At 40.6% G+C, this 17930-nt stretch overlaps 1 protein-coding gene and 1 non-coding gene across 3 annotated transcripts in view; both read left to right on the forward strand.

The window, feature by feature from the left end:
• Positions 1-462: 462 nt before the first annotated feature.
• On the forward strand, positions 463-568 carry LOC129401401 (U6 spliceosomal RNA). Its single transcript, XR_008628318.1, has one exon. It is a non-coding gene; the product is annotated as a U6 spliceosomal RNA (small nuclear RNA).
• A 3589-nt stretch (positions 569-4157) lies between these two features.
• The window catches only part of LOC101536887 (zinc-regulated GTPase metalloprotein activator 1B), a 56148-nt gene continuing 42375 nt past the window's right edge, over positions 4158-17930 (forward strand). For both annotated transcript variants that reach the window (XM_055119863.1, XM_055119856.1), the window contains exons 1-3: positions 4158-4361; positions 9383-9469; positions 16512-16608. In XM_055119863.1, the coding sequence (XP_054975838.1) occupies positions 4208-4361; positions 9383-9469; positions 16512-16608 (338 nt within the window). In that variant the 5' untranslated portion in view covers positions 4158-4207. The remainder of the gene's footprint in view (positions 4362-9382; positions 9470-16511; positions 16609-17930) is intronic.

Raw genomic sequence — 17930 nt, forward strand, 5'->3', positions numbered from 1 at the left:
TATGAAATGCATAAAAACATACAAATAAGCTTTACTTTTGTAATTTCCCTTAATATGCACTATCAGTCTTCTTACTAGAATCGCATCATCCATTTTTAACTGTATCATAGTATCCCTTACTAGAGAATGGTTGCCCTGCTTACCAATGGGCTCTTTACCCATTAATAAATCTTGCATGCTGGTTTGATCCCAGTCACTCTACTTGGTCCCCTGAGACCTGTCAGGAGTGATTCCTGAACCAGAGCCCAGCATAAGTCCTCAGCACCTCCTTTATGAGCCCAAACACCACAAAAATAACCCCAAACAAATAATATTTACTTTACAGAACTAAATGAACTAAAGAAATTTAACTTGTATACCTCAATCTCTTTCGTTTGGTAAGAAACTTACACATTATTATCATCAATATTGTTGTTGTTTCACCATAAGGTGAAATGAAACACTGCAGAACTAACAAGAACGGTTCTTGCTTCGGCAGCACATATACTAAAAATGGAACAGTACAGATAATACTAGCATGGCCCTACACAAGGATGACACGCAAAATCATGAAGCATTTCATAGTTAAAAAAAGGAACAGGAATGTTAAAATTACATTAAAAGTATAGTGATACCACAGTTACTAAAGTTAGTTATATTTTTTACTTATTTTAAGAGGCATTTTGGATTGAATAATAACAACAAGCAGTCATTAATAATAGAAGGGATAAAATTGGCAAAACTTGTTATTATAGAAGTAAAAAATTGTATCCAGAAAATGCAAGAAGGACTGAAATTACAAGATATTTATCTAAACAAAACAAAATAGAAACGTGTGGTTCTTCAGACACATATTTATACGTTCAGTTAACTAGAGTCAGAAAACAAAATGGCAAAATTCTAAATAATTCACAGATAGGTATCTTGCCAAATATTGAAGCATAACATCCATGCAACTAAACTAAACAAACAAAAACAATAACACAGAAGGCTCAACTAGCAACAACTAGCTTAGTAAATTATTAGACAAGTACTTAACAAACCCATGGTGAGATATAACAATTTGTCACATAAAATTGATTTTAGACTTAGAGATTTTAATATTAGAACTTTGTTATCTAATCAATTTCAACTCTAATATTGTATTAACTCTAGAATTGTATCAACAATTCTGGCTTTTTGTCTACACTAACAAATTTAAAATAGAGATAAAACAACTTGGGTTTCAATCATAAACAGCCACTTATTTATGAAGACAATGATAACAAACAGGCAAAAGGCATGCACAAACATATCTTGGATGTTCCCAATGTCACCTCCAGAAATATCAGACAGTCCAGATAATGTACTTCTGAAAGCAGTGTATAGAAACTAAATTAAGCTGATATGAGTTGCTTTTGCACGCCACACTCACATTTCTGACAACCATACTTGGGTTTTGGCAAAAGCCACCAGAAACTTATGCTTAGAGACTGGTTCTCCCCTCCCCTGTGATGTATGCTACAAGGAACTCTCCATATCCAAGTGCCAACCACCTGTAGACCAGTCTCCCAAGCCTTGCCAGGTGATTGGCATTCCTTTCTTTTAATTCCAATTAATTGTTATTGTATTTTGTTACAATATGAATCTCCTATAGTAAAATGATACTATGAATATATGCAATTAACTTGACTCCTAAGTAAAGCCTTTCCACCCAAGTGGAAGTTGGCACTTTTGAAATCTGAATCTCCTGAATCTCCTGTTAAAATGGGGAAAATCACCATGAATTGGTGCTAACTTAACTCTGCTCAGAAGTGTAGGATTTGAAACTGTTTAAGGCAGCACCTCTCTACAAATGCATACAGGGGCCGGACCACTAGTACAGTGGGCAGAGCAGTTGCCTTGCATGTGAATAATCCAGGTTTGATTCCTGGCATCCCATATAGTCCCCTGAGCACTGCTAGGAGTAATTCCTAAGCACAGAGCCAGGAGTAAGCCCTGAGTACTGTCGGGTGTGGTACTCAAAAAATTATGTACACTGGCACCATCACATTTGCTTGCATAAATGAGCTTTTGCTTATTTTTAAAGAAGTCTTGTTTGGATAAAATCTTTATATCAAAAAATACAGAATTAATTTTGTATATATGTAGTTAAAATATATTTATGGAGTTTTGCTACTATCATTATAATGAATTTTAGAACATTTTATCACCTTCAGAATGCCCATTGGCAGTTACTCCCTTCATTCCTCCAGACACTGATAATAATGCATTAATTAGTCTCTATCAATTTTCCAATTTTGGATATCTAATATAGAAAAAATATATGATGTTTTTTGACTGCTTTTTTTGTCCAACACCCAACATAATGTTTTCAAGTTCATTTATCTTGTAGTGAATGGTCATTCTACTTCATTTCTGTTTACCGTGAGATGACTGTCTGTTATATGGATGTGTCACTTTTTGTTTATTCATTGTGATGAACTTTTAGGGTACCTTTAACTTGTCTTGGTCATTTGTAGCTAACTAATGTTTGAAAATTTTTCCTTAGTCTGTACCTACCCTTAAAAAGTCATCTAGAACAATAGTTTCCTGAACTTCTATATCTGTGAACTGGTGCTGGTCTGAGAAGCAGCAATTATGAATCACTGATTTAGAGTAGGTTCTATAGTAATGGCACTAGCGCCAATTTTAACCAATTTTCCAGAAGTCGACTTTCCTTTCAATGTGGGTGCCTTTGAGTTTTTAACACTGCATGCATAAAGGCCTTTTTGCATGGACAGAGGCTACATACTTCTCTAGCAATGCTTCTTGGCCACCTTGACTGTTCCAGCCTTTTAGGGCATAGGTTGCTTTAGTGGGAGATAAGAAATGTTTGTATAACACTCAACCAAAACTATGTAAGGGAAACTACAAGAATGTGCCTGAGAAATATGTAACAAAGTGGTCATAGAACCACTGCAGCAGCTCTCTGCAGTCAGTAATACAGTGCTGGCAGTCACCCAGCTATCTATAGAGCAAATCCTGAAAACTATTGACAGGAAATGGATAAATAAATTGTAGCATAGTTGAATTTGATACAACATTCAACTTAAAAAATTAAGTTAACTCCTGGTGATTACATACTGTACAAATTTTTTTTCATAAAATTCAAAGGCAAGCAAAATTGAACAATGTATTTTTTAAGTTCAGACATGTGTGATAGAACTAAAAAGAAAAGAGGGAATGATCAACCTCCCATAATCAACTAATGAAGGTAATTACCATCTAAGGAGGGAGGCAGAATATTGGAATAGGTGAGAGGTACATAGGTAGGTGTCAGCTATTAGTTGGAGTAAGGTCAGAGAAGTTTATAAATATTTATACATATTGGGGCTGGAGCAATAGCACAGCGGGTAGGGCGTTTGCCTTGCACGCGGCCGACCCGGGTTCAATTCCCAGCATCCCATATGGTCCCCTGAGCACCGCCAGGAGTAATTCCTGAGTGCAGAGCCAGGAGTAACCCCTGTGCATCGCCAGGTGTGACCCAAAAAGCAAAAAAAAAATATTTATACATATTGTAAATATGAATAAACATAAAGAGGGCCTATGTATGAATTAATGATGAGAAAATATTATGAGCCAAACCATATGATAAATGAATGTGGGTTAAACGAGGTCCAAATAAATAACAGGAGTTTTCTCATTGTTTATTTTCAAACAATGTACCCAAACTAAACATTTGGATATTGGATATTGATATGATATGTAATTATATTTTTTAAACTGCCATTGGTAATCCTTCAAGTAGAAAATCAAATTGCAATCAACTTTATTGAGTCTAACCTCCCTTTCTATCCTGTGTGAATAAAAAAATCTTTTTCAGTGATGATATAAAAATAAGGTGATAAAGTCTAGATTTTGTGGGAACTGTTTAGTTCAGGTCACGGACTCCAGATTCCAACCAGCCTGATTCTCAGCCCTAACAGCCATAAGCTGTTAAGGCTGTGGGTGCCCATCTGTCAGCTGGGGGCGGGGCCTTGAGCTTTGACGACTCCGCCCCGTCTCGCTCAGAGAACACGCCCCCCGCTCCCGCGCGGGGATTTCTTAAGGACCAGACTGGAAAGAGAGGCGGTCGCTTAAAGAGGGGGAGGAATCACGCGTCGCGGGGAGATGACGTCAGCGCAGCGCCTGGCAGGGTGCGCATGCGCTGCTTGGCGTCTGACGCGCCTTCCTCTTGCTTGAGTTTAGAGGCGTTCTGTGAGCCGCGATGTCCCGGGCTTCTGCAGCCGTGGACGATGAAGAGGACCAGACGGAGGACGACTGTCCTGAACTGGTCCCTATTGAGACGAAGCAAAGAGAGGAGGAGAAAAATTCTGGCCCCGGCACCAAGATCCCAGTCACAATTATCACCGGGTATTTAGGTAATGAACCTTCCCGGTCAGGAAATACCGTGAACTCTGGTGTCCTAGGATTTCTGTTTTATTTTATTTTTTATTTTTTTCTTAAGAGCTGACACAGCCTTTTTGAGGCAACGGGGCCTTCGGCCAGGAGCAGAGGCTGCGAGCTGGGGTGCTGAGCGTTGCCTCTCGCCTCGCGGGTGCTGCCGCCCAGCTCGCACTCTGCCGGGACGAGCTCCCTTTTCAAGCGAGATCCGAGCGAGCCTCGCAGTTTTGCAGAGTTCGGGGCAGGCTGTTTGAAGCCGGGACCCTTCCTTCCTGAATATCCGAGTGACAGTTTAAGTCCTCGCGCTTCTGCCTCTCTTGAAAATGGTAGTCGTGCCGGTCACCTGGCCGAGCTTTTTTCATCTGCAGGACGGGTCAGGAGATTCCTAAAGCCTCTCAAGCCCCTGGCGTTTGCTGCCTGGACTATGCCCGCCACGTGACAGGCATGCCTTGGTAGATTTCCTGTTCCCTGCACATCAGTTTCTTCCAGCGGTTCGTGGGAAATACGCCTATCTTTTTTTTTTTTTTTTTAAGAGGGAGGGCTGCTTGCAAAGCACTAGAGAAATTATATTGTTGACAGAGAAACAGATACAAACTGGGTGTACCTGAAGGCCTTTTCCATGAAAATAAAATCACTTTTTTTTTTTTTTGCCAGTAGTAGCCTTCAAGTTTAGTCTTGTTTTTACACAGAACCACTTTTACAAGGACGTTTGTCTGGTATTTCCCTACTTGGTACTCAGCAGTCGCTCTCATGACTAATTTCTTGTTTAAAAAAGTAATGAATATGGGGCTGGAGTGATAGCACAGCGGGTAGGGCGTTTGCCTTGCATGTGGTCGACCTGGGTTCAATTTCCAGCATCCCATATGGTCCCCTGTGCACCGCCAGGAGTGATTCCTGAGTGCAGAACTAGGAGTAACCCCTGTGCATCGCCGGGTGTGACCCGAAAAGAAATACATAAAATAATAAATTTCAGAGATGTGGCTCCTGCGTTTGCACACGGATCTTGTCTATGCAAGGCCTTGAGGTTCACCATGCCTTGGTGTAGCATGGCTCTACGCCCCAGCCATACCACCATGCGCCAGTGAGGAGTGACCCCCATTCTTATTTTAAAATATTAAGTAGTGCATTGGAGATGCCACCCTTGGCTTTACCATTTTGCTTACAATGGCAGGTCACTGGAGGTGAAGCTTTAGGCCCACCTTGCTGCTGAATCTGGGGCACAGTTGCACTGCTACTCAAATTCCTTCACGTTCTTTCTTCAAACGTTTCCGGTTTGGCTTCCACCACTGTCTTTAGAGTTTCCCACCTACTTCCTCTGGTGTCTACTTTTCAATCCTCCTACCTTCATCCTTCTAACTTCCTTGTCCCACAGACACCAGAATGTACACAGCTTTATTGGCCACCATCCTCCCTAAATCTTAATCCTCTGGTCCCATCCACTGCAAGGATTCCTTAACTGCTTCCTGACTAGACTTGAGCCATGCTGCTCTTTATTATAGTTTAGCTTTAATGATTTTTATAAATATCAAGCTAATTGGGTCATAACCATCAGCAGCTTCCATTGGGGTTAAAATTCAAATTCCTTAACATATATTTCAAGCCCCATAAAAACTTGTTCTTGCCAAATATCTCTAGCCTGCCTTCCTGTGACTTTATTTATGTACCACTCATTTATTTCACAAAGCTGCCCAATATTTCAGTCCCTGGGATATTTTTCTTTTTTTTTCACATTTTTTAAAATTTTATTCTTTAATTTGTGAATCACCATGAGGGTACAGATACAGATTCACACATGTTAGAACTTGTTTTTCCCTCATACAATGTTCACAAATACATCCCTCCACCAGTGCCCGTTCTCCATCACTAATAAACCCAGTATCCCTCCCCCTCTCCATCCCCTCTCCCCCCCCACCCTGCCTCTGTGGCAGGGCATTCCCTTTTGATCTCTCTCCAGTTGGGTGTTGTGGTTTGCAATAGGGGTATTGAGTGGCCATTGTGTTCAGTCTCTAGTCTACTTTCAGCGCACATCTCCCTTCCCGGGCAGGATCTCCAACCACATTTTACTTGGTGTTCCCTTCTCTATCTGAGCAGCCTTTTCCCCCAGCATATGCGACCAGCTTCCGAGCCATGGAGCCAACCTACTGGTACTTATTTCTGCTATTCTTGGACATTAGTCTCCTATTCTGTTATTTTATATTCCACAGATGAGTGCAATCTTTCTATGTCTGTCTCTCTCTTTTTGGCTCATTTCACTTAGCATGATACTTTCCATGTTGATCCACTTATATGCAAAGTTCATGACTTCATTTTTTCTAATGGCTGCATAGTATTCCATTGTATAGATGTACCAGAGTTTCTTTAACCAGTCATCTGTTCTCGGGCACTCGGGTTTTTTCCAGATTCTGGCTATTGTAAACAGTGCTGCGATGAACATATAAGTGCAGATGTCATTTCGACTATACTTTTTTGCTTCTTCGGGGTATATTCCTGGAATACTTTTCTTTCTGTGATTGCTCTGGAAAGATTAGCTTTGTAGGTATTCCATAATGTGCTTTCTATTTTCTGTTGAATGTGTCATCCCGTGACATCATTGCCTCTTCATTCCTTGAAGTTCCCCATCTCTCGTTTTCTAAACTTCTATAGCTCTGTTATTGTTTCCTGTCTTTTGTACTTTTCATCAGGATCCAACATAAAACCGTAGTAGAGTTTTGAGTGAACGCACTATGTCTTAAGCTTCAAATCAATGAATTATTTGGCCCAAATAGTTTTATGAGATGGCCTCTTCCACCCTTTCCTTTCCATGTTCTCTGCTGCCTCCTGCTGCTCCATTCATGTTCAGCGCCTCTGACTCACCCTTGGACTTAAATTTATTATTTTCAGACTGATTATTATCATTTACTGTTACTTTTTCAAACCATACATGGTGGTGTTTAGAATACCAAAATATATACACTCCAGTCCTTTGACTCCATCTCCCCAGCTTATCCTTTTCCTTTAAGAATTTAAGAATTTCTTGGGACTGGCATGAAATTCATGCTTCGTGTTCAGGAGGCCCTGTCTGATCCCAGCATGTATAATCCTGCAGCACTGCCCGATGTGGCTCAAAACACAAAAAGCAAACAACGACAAAAACCAAAAGAAAATTTCCTTACTGCTCTGCCTTTTAAAGGTCTATTTCTTCCATTGTGCATTTTACACTTCAGTGATACTGAGTTTCTTAATATATGTTATCTAAGCATAAGCCTTTATCTTTTCGGCAGTCTTACGAGACTTTTACTTTAAAATGCTCAAGGTACTCTTCTGCATAAATCCCTCCTAGAAGTGCATAGAACACTTGCAAATATCAGATGTATATAAGCTTACATGTAAAATGCTTAGCAGCTCTATTTGACTATCAAAACACCAAAAAGCAACCCAGATGCAAGCAACAGAAAATCTATAAATGACATTTGTACAATTGAACTGCAGGTTTTTGAACTTTGGTGTTTCGTTCATGACAAAAATGTTTTTCTTCTACTTTGGATGACATATATATTAGGCTTCATGTGCCACCTACTGGATAAAGTTAGTGTAACTTTAATTAATTTATCTTTCTATATAGGGAGTGTTTTTTCTATTTTGTGTGTGTACAATCAGTTTTATAGAATGATTTGTATTAAAAAAAAAGCCGTATACATTTGATTTAAATTTATGTATGTAAATAATGCCAGATGGTGAAATAAAAGCTAGGTCTTGAATGGAAATTCATGGAAATTTCAGGGAAATATACCATATGTTCTTGACCAAGAAATTCAAGATATACAGAGGAATTTAAGTTTTTTTTTTTTTTTTTTTGGCTCTTTGGGTCACACCCAGTGTTGCATAGAGGTGACTCCTGGCTCTGCACTCAGGAATTACTCCTGGCGGAGTTTGGGGGACCAGATGAGATGCTGGGGATTAAACCTGGGTTGACCACATGCAAGGCAAACACCTTACCCACTGTATTATCTCTCTGTCCCTTTATAAAATACATGATTGTTTTATTCCTTGAATACTATTACTTTAATAACTTCTAATGGAGATTTTTGATGTGTTTATGCTAATTATATTGCAGGTAAAATAGAAGACATTTTTCATCATGTGTGTGATTCAACTTGTAAATGTAAAATTGTTGTCAAGTTTTTGTTGTTGTGGGAATCCCAGGGCTACTTCAGGCCAATGGTTGAAGGGGCTCGATTCAGGCACCAGGACCATCCCTCATCATGTTCAGGGATCCTATGAATCCATATATGCAAGACATGTGCTCTGTCATCCAATCCACAATCTTTTTTTTTCTTTTTGGGTCACACCCACCAATGCACAGAGGTTACTCCTGGCTCTGCACTCAGGATTTACCCCTGGCGGTGCTCAGGGAACCATATGGGATGTTGGGAATCGAACCCGGGTCGGCCGCATGCAAGGCAAATGCCCTACCCGCTGTGCTATTGCTCCAGCCCCCCGATACACATTCTTGATGCAACATAAAGAATTTTTAATGCTCTGCCACAGAGGCGGAGTGGGGTGGGGGGAGTGGGAGGGATACTGGGTTCATAAGTGGTGTAGAATGGACACTGGTGGAGGGATAGGCTCTCGAACATTGCATGAGGGAAAAACAAGCACGAAAATGTGTGAATCTGTAACTGTACCCTCACTGTGACTCACTAAAAAATCAATAAATTATATAAAAAAAAGAGTTTTTAAAGTTTTCAAGGGGTACTTGAATTTTTCTTCTATAACCTTCTATACCATAATTTAATACTCTTTGAAAAATAGGTTACCACTTTTTTTAATAGGGTCACTTCCAATGGAGTTCAGCCTGGTGGTGGGAACCTGGTGGTCTGGTGTATGGGATGTTTCTCGCAGATGCCCTGAGACCATCCTGGTGGTTCTGGGCAGAGACTTGGGGCATTAGGGCTGCACATTTCATATTGTTAAGTTAGCATTTGAATGTTGTCATTTAAAACATTTTTTTTTTATATAGGTGCTGGGAAGACAACACTACTGAACTATATTTTGACTGAGCAGCATAATAAAAGAATAGCGGTCATTCTCAATGAATTTGGGGAAGGTGAGTAAAGTTCCGAGATGTCACGTGGAAAGAATTTATAGGAGATTCTGTTGCACTAGTTTTCTTTATTTTAAAAAGAAAATTTAAAATATTTCATATGAACACTGGAGAAGAACTGTTCCTCGGAACATGCGACAACAGAGGCTTTGGTGGCGTCGGTGTTCTTGTCAATATGAATTTGGCCATGAGCATTGATTCATTTGAATGCCTTATAACCCGAATTGGACGATTACGCTTGAATAGATGTGGCTCAGTGCAGGCAGTTTTGTCTTCGTCGTCTATGCACCAACATCCAACTATGATGAAGAAATTGAGAAGTTCTACATGGAGCTGGAGAAGTTCTACAAAGAAGACCACACTTTCCACAAGATCATTATTGGTGATTTTAATGCCAAGATAGGACCGAGAAGGTCGCCCAAAGAACTCCACATTGGGACCCATGGCCTAGAATGGGTGAGAGACTGTCTGAGTTCATCATGTCGACCAAGACCATCTATAGTAACTCATAGTTCCAGAAGGCTGAATCTAAACATTGGACATGGGAGTCTCCTGGTGGACAGTTCCACAACGAAATTGACCACATCATATTCAATTGAAGATTTTGCCTGACCGATGTCACTGTTGTCCCCAAATTCCAAACGGGATCGGACCACCGTCTCCTTCATGCAAAATTCTACTTCACAGAGTGGGGAGAAAGGTCTGCAAAGTTTAGTTTAAGAAGAGAACTCCCAAAATGACCACCAACTGGGAGCTCTTTGGTACTATTGCGGCAGCGTGGGAAGATGCCGTTGTTGACAACATCCATGAGGAATACGATCGACTGTTTCAGCACCTCCATGATTGTGTGAAAATGCTGAGAGTGGGAAAACCACAAACAGACCCCTGTCTTCGGAAACTTTTGAGCTCATTCGCCAATGTGGTTTGGCACGAGCCTCAGGCAACTACAAGCTAACGTCCGAGCTTGAAAAGCTGTGCAGAGAAGCGATAAAGGAAGACCTCAGAGAGAAGAGCAGCAGTGTTGGCCGATGTCGCAGAAGTGGGGAAAAGTATTTGCAACACTTGCCTGTCCTTCACCAACTACAAGACCAACTACAAGACCTCTGACATCCTGATGGATCTATCACATAGATAGATCCATCTTCATAAGATGGATCTTCGAGAAGAGCAATGGAGAGGATTATTCATGACTTCTCCTTGGATCTCTTTGACAGCCACGTCCACGTGCCCACTTGCCAATTCCGCAGGATGGATGTGTCGTTCCCAATGTCCTCCCTTCCAAAATCCAACATACCATTTTGTTGGTAAAGACGTGTACAGCACCCAGCCCAGACAAGGTCAGACCCAGACACCTGAGGAATCTGCCACCAGTACTCGTCAATACACTGGCTCGGCTATTCACATGCTGCCTGTCTGTATGCAAGGTTCCTTCCCAATGGAAAACCAGCAGGACCATTCTGTTTTACAAGAAGGAAGACATCCATGACATTGACAACTATCGCCCAATCTGCCTGTTGTTCGTTGTCTACAAGTTGTTCACTCAAGTCATCCTGAATAGAATTGACAGAACACTTGACGAAGGTCAACCATCCAAGCAAGCCTTGTTCTGAAAGGGATTCAGCACAATCGACCATATCCATACCAAGCTCATTTAAGTTTAGCGAGAGTTTAAGATGCTGCTCTGTCTAACGTTCATCGTTTTAAAGAAGATCTTTGACTCTGTTGAGACTGAAGCGGTCATTGAAGCCCTAGCCAAATAGGGCGTTCAAACTCAGTACATCAAGATCCTCCGCGAGCTGTATTACGAATTCACCACCAGTATCTCACTATTCTACAAGGAAGTGATCATTGACCTAAAGAGAGGTGTTCAGCAGGGCGACACCATTTCACCAAAACTCTTCAATGCCACCCTTGAAAACATCATGCGACGACTGGAATGGGAAGAAATAGGAGTGAAGATAGACGGTCGGCAACTACACCACCTCCTCTTCACTGATGACATCATTGTAATAACACCAAACATTACCCAAGTGGCACAAATGCTGGCCAACTTTTTTTTTTTTTTAAATTTTTTTATTGAGTCACCATGTGGAAAGTTACAAAGTTTTCAGGTTTAAATCTCAGTTATACAATGCTCGAATACCCATCCCTTCACCAGTGCGCTGGCCAACTTTGACCGTGAGTGTGGAAAGGTCGGACTGCAGCTGAATCTCAGCAAAACAATGTTTATGAAAAACAAACTAGTCACTGATGTTCCGTTTGCTCTCAATGGAAGAACATCTCTGAATGCAGCAGCTATGTGTACCTGGGTCGCGAACTCAACATGAGGAATGACTTGGCACCAGAACTGCACAGGAGGAAGAGAGTGGAACGCCTTTAAGAGCGTCGAAGAAGTGGTTAAGAGGCCGAAGAACTTCCGGCTTCAGGCACATCTTTTCGACTCCACTGTTCTTCCTGCACTAACATATGCCTCAGAGACCTGTGCCCTATGCAAACAGGATGAGAACGCTATTCAGATATCCCAAAGAGGAATCGAAGGAGCTATGCTAGGAGTATCCTGTTTCACTCAAGTAAGAGAAGGAATCCGGAGTTCTGTCCTCCGTCGACGATCAAGAATCAGGGACGCTGTCTCATTTGCCAAGGTGTCAAAAATCAGATGGGCTGGACACATAATGCGATTCAGAGATGACCGCTGGACTATAGCTGTTACCAATTGGATTCCATGGGACATCAAAAGACCGCATGTCTGCCCACCTACGAGATGGTCAGACTTCTTTGTCAAAACCTTGAGTGAATGGTTTGAGGTTCTTCCTGTTCCTGGAGTGAGCAGATACTAGCAGATACTATAGGGCTACACTAGCACACGACAGGGACGAATGGAAACGTTACTGGTGCCTGCTCGAGCAAATTGAAGATCAACGAGATAACAAGTGATACAAGTGAATGTGATCACATAATAGTTTTGGAAAAATTAAATTGGTTTCAGCCATTTTATTTGGTACTGGTTTGAGATAATTGAAAATTTATTTATTTATTTGCTTTGTTTGTTTTTGGGCCACACTTGGTGATGTTCAGGGCTTACTTCTGGCTCTGTACTCAAAACTCACTTCTGGCAATGCTCGGGGACCATATGGGGTGCTGGGAACTCAACCTAGGTTTGCCATGTGCAAGCCAAGCACCTTATTTGCTGTACTATCTCCCCCTGGAGTCATTTCATTTTTAAATAAAATTTGATTTTGTATAATGTGGAATTTGTACCAGCAGAATTTAAATTAAAAAAAATTCATAAGAAGTAAATACAAGTAAACAAATGGAAGTTCTGTTAGGAACTAGAAAGGTTCTTTTTGTTGCTGACTATATTATTTATTGTATCTTCTGAAAAGTTGGAAAATACTAAGTTACAGTAATTTTATTTGATTGGATATTTTCTACAAAGCAGTTTTTTTTTCTTTTTTTAAGTGAATCACTCTAAATGACAAGATTTTCAAAGATATTTTTGATTGAGTTTTAGCCATATATTGTTCTAACTCCAGTCCCTTCACCAGTACAAGTACCCTCTACCAATGTCCCCAGTTTCCCTTCTGTCCCCTAGTTGTCTCTGTGACGGGCACTTTCCCCCTCCTTCATTGTCCTAGTGTTCCCTTCCCTTACTTATCCCCTAACTCCTGCCCCAGTGACAGGCTTCTTACTGAAGATCAATTCTCCTTCTCTTCGTTTCCACTGTTGCTGGGCATTTAATACTGCTCTGGGAAGTTTCTTTATATCCCATATGTGAGAGAGATCATTCTGAGTCTAGTTCTCCCCCTCTGATTGATTTCACTCAGTGTACCTCCATGTAGCACAAATTTCATGACTTTATCTTTTCTTATGGCTGAAAACATTTCATTGTGTATATGTACCTAGTATTTTTAATCCAGTCATTTATTCTTAGATACTTGGAATGTTTCTAATAGCCTGAGTGGATAGTGCTGCAAGGAACACAGGGGTGCAACTGTCCTTTGTACATTTTGTTTTAGGGGCTCTTAGGGTGTATTCCCAAGGACTGTAATTGCTGGGTCATATGAAAGCTCAATTTCTGTTTTTTTGTTTGTTTGATTTTTGAGGAATGTCCATATTATCTTCCAGAAAAGCTGGGCCAATTGACATTCCCACCAGCAAGAATGAGGGTCTCTTTTCCTCCACATATTTGCTAACTAACACTGGTTGATGTGTGCCAGTCTCTGGTGTGAGGTGACATCTCATTGTTGTTTTGATTTACATTTCCCTGATGGTTTGTAAACATTCTTTCATATATTTTTTTGCCATTTGTATTTCTCTTTTTAAGAAGTTCCTCTACGTCTCTTCTCCCCATGTTTTGATAGGGTTGGGTTTTTTTCTTGTAGAGTTCTACCAGTAAAGCAATTTAAATAAGATTTAAAGTATGGGTCTAGAGGGCTGGAGCTATAGTACAGCGGGTAGGGCATTTGCCTTGCATGCAGCTGACCTGGTTTCGATCCTCAGCATTCCATATGGTCCCCTGAGTACTGCCAGGAGTAATTCCTAGTGCAGAACCAGGAGTAACCCCTGAGCATGGCCGGGTGTGACCCCAAAAGCAAAAATAGTAAATAATAAAAAATAAAGTATAAGTATATGCTCTCTGCTTTCAAGTGCTGTAGCACTGTAGCATGGGCATCCCGTTGCTCATCGATTTGCTCAAGCGGGCACCAGTTAATGTCTCCATTGTGAGACTTGTTACTGTTTTTGCATATCGAATACTCCATGGGTAGCTGGCCAAGCTCTGCCGAGCAGGCGAGATACTCTCGGTAGCTTGCTGGCCTCTCTGAGAAGGGTGGAGTAATCGACCCAGGTTGGCCAAGTGCAAGGCAAACGCCTTACCCGCTGTGCTATTGCTCCAGCCCAGCTTTCAAGCAATTTCAGTTTTTTATGAAAATATGTATATCCTATTTTTTGGTCATTAATGTTCAGTGTAGTTTAAAAGACTATATGTCAGTGTTAGAAACACTTTGAGCCAGAGTAACTATTTTGATTGGGATATTTCTTCTTTGGGGAGGTTATGGTGAGTTGCCCACACCGAGTAGTACTCAGAGCTTACTCCTGGCTCTGTGCTCAGGGATCACTCCTGGAGGGCTTAGAAGACTGTATGTCGTGCTGGGAATCAAACCTAGGTCACCGCATGCAGGGCAAGTGGACCACACCTGGTGATGCTCAGGAGTTACTTTTTCTTTTTTTTTTCTTTTTGGTTCACACCCGGCGATGCACAGGGGTTACTCCTGGCTTTGCACTCAGGAATTACTCCTGGCAGTGCTTGGGGTATCATATGGGATGCTGGAAATCAAACCCAGGTCAGCCACGTGGAAGGTAAACACCCTACCCGCTGTGCTGTCACTCCAGCTCCAACAGGAGTTACTTATTGCAGTGCTAGGGGATTATATAGGATGCCAGGATGGAACCTGTGTTAACTTCTGTACTATTCTGGCCCTATTGAAATATTTATTACGGTTTTGTGAAATGAATGAGAAGTATGTTAGTTAAACTTGGGCCACCACATGCCAGTTTTGTTCTCCAGCCCTTTGAGTTATTTCCTCAGCCCCTTGCCTTGAATTTTATTCTTTATATGCTGAATTCCATTGCAGCCCCCTCAAAGCTCTTTATTATCGTCATATTGCAGGGATGTACACACGCGCGTGCACACACACACGCACACACACACCATATAAAAGAGAAATTACTAAAAATATTTTGTTGTTTTGATTTGGGGGCCATATTCAGTGCTGCTCAAACTTACGAGTGGCTCTGTTTCAGGGATCACATCTGGTGGTCCTGAGGGTCATATGTGGGATTGAATCCAAATTGGCTGCATACAAAGCCAGCACCTTACCAGCTGTGTTATCTCTCCGGCTCCTGGTTTTCGTTTGGGGCTATACCTGGTTGTGCTGAGGGCCTACTCTGACTTGTTGCTTAGAGGTCACTCCAGGAGGTTTCAGAAAGGGTGAGTTGCCTGTTCTCGATCCCAGCGCTGCAGCATGCAAGGCATGAACTCCAGGCCTTCATGCTATCTCTCCTGTTTGCTTTACTGAACATTTAGAAGGCTTCCCTGATTTTTTTTTTAATTACAGGAAAAAACAGTACATTAAAAATAATTAATTTTTTACATTTTATGTTTTTGTTTTTTCTTTTTTATATTATTCTTATATAATAGGCATCTCAGTTTCTCAGATATATTTCTTATTTCTCAGTCCTAATAACTTATTAGTATTTGGTGCTTAATATTTATTTACTTATTTTTGGAGGCTTTGGACCACACCTGGTGATGTTTGGGGGTTATCCCTGGCTCTGTATTCAGGAATTACTTATTGCAGTGCGGAGGGACCATATAGGGTACCAGGGATGAACCTATGTTGGCTGTGTAAGGCAACTGCCCTTCCCTACCTTCTGTACTCTGTACTACCACTCTGGGCCTTGATGTTTAATATTTAAATGAGCACATCCATACCCTGCCCAAGCAAGGTTCCTCAAATTAACCTAGAGTTCTTACTCATACTGAGAATATTGTTCAATTTTATTTAATAGAAACAAAAACAATAGGGGAAAAGTAAAAAGAATAAAATAGATAAAGCAGTCATTTCATAAGAGGTTATAAAAATCAATATAAACAAGCATGTAAAAATTACTGTAAAAACAACAAAAAAAACCCAAGAAAACAGTGTAAGACCTACTAGTTTATCTAGAAAGTTGACCAGGAAAAAGAGACTTTAAAATTGTTACTTCATTAGGAAATGGGTGTGACAACTAAGAGACCTAAAGAGTTAATATCTATGCTTCATTAATTTATCTTCTTATGGACTTAAGTACTTTCACAAAAATAAAATCTAAAGCAGTTCAGGGTAACATAAATTTAAATGGTGAGGTTGTATACATAGAATGAAGGATTGCCTGTTTTAAAATGTGTTGTCTGGTTTGAGATTTACTTTGTCAGTGGGTACTCTCTTTGGTTTTAGTTGGCCACCGAACGTTGTCTTAAAAGAGTGCTTCTTGCTCATTCTAGGAAGTGCAGTGGAGAAATCCTTGGCAGTCAGCCAAGATGGAGAGCTCTATGAAGAATGGCTGGAACTTCGAAACGGTTGTCTCTGCTGTTCAGTAAAGTGAGGAATGTGTTTGTTGGGTGTCTGTTGATTTGCTCTAAATGTTTATTGATTATATTCGCAGCTTTGCTTTTCTTGTACAGGTTAACTGAACTTGCATAGTATGCTTCATTATATTTTCAGATAGATTTATTCAGATACCTCTTCTGAACATTGGGGTCTGGAGAGATCGTACAGCAGGGAAGGTGACTTGCCTTGCACGCAGCTGACATGGGTTCAATCTCCAGCATCCTGTATGATCCCAGGAGCTCTGCCAGGAGTGATCCCTGAGTGCAGACAGGAGTAAGCCCTGAGCAAGGCTGGGTATAGCCTACAAACAAACAAACAAACAAAATAACTTGTTTCTTGTTATCTTAATCACTTTTCTATCTGCTCTAATTGATGCGTTGGCACATTTAGCTTTGTATTATTTTTGATATCACAGTTTACTATTTTTTTTTTTTTTGCTTTTTGGGTCACACCCGGCGATGCACAGGGGTTACTCCTGGCTCTGCACTCAGGAATTACTCCTGGAGGTGCTCAGGGGACCATATGGGTGCTCAGGGGACCATATGGGATGCTGGGATTCGAACCTGGGTCAGCCGCGTGCAAGGCAAACGTCCTACCCACTGTGCTATCACTCCAGCCCACTATTTTAATAAAAATGTTTGTTTGTTTTTATATACTTCTGGTCCATCCCTGCTGATATTTTTGGCATGGTGCATGGCGTTTGCTCTTGCAGTTCTCAGAGGATCATGTGGGGCCAGAGATCAAATTCCAGCCTTGATTGTAAAGCATATACCCCAGCCTCTTGAGCTGTCTCCCCAGTTCCACAAAATGATTGTTTTGGATTTAATAAATCATTGGTCTTATTATTGCATATTAATCTTCTAAAAACAATAACTGTCAAGAAAGAAAAAAATCGCACATTTGGTCCCACTAGTTATAGTCACGTTTCTAAGAACAGTTTCTGTTTTGACTTCCAAATATATCATAGATCTTAAAATGATCTGACAGGAGCATTCACCCAGATCCTGGTTGAATGAACAGGGAAAGTAATATTTGTACTGTTGGTATTGTATATTCTAGCAAACTTGAGATTCTTCTATACCATTTACTATCTTCAGGTGTTAATGAGGCTAAGTTCATAACTTTTTCTTGAGCACCCAAAATTCAATCTTTTACGTATTTTATTTAGAAGGAAAGGGTATTTAATAGTTGTTTGCCATTAGCTACTGTACCAAGCTGCAGTAATTCAACATTCTTTTTATCATAAATACAAACATAAATTAAAAAATAAAAATCATAAACTTTTTTTATAAAAAAACAGATTTCAGCTTACT

Source organism: Sorex araneus, chromosome 1, assembly GCF_027595985.1.
Source record: "Sorex araneus isolate mSorAra2 chromosome 1, mSorAra2.pri, whole genome shotgun sequence".
Taxonomy (NCBI): Eukaryota; Metazoa; Chordata; class Mammalia; order Eulipotyphla; family Soricidae; genus Sorex; species Sorex araneus.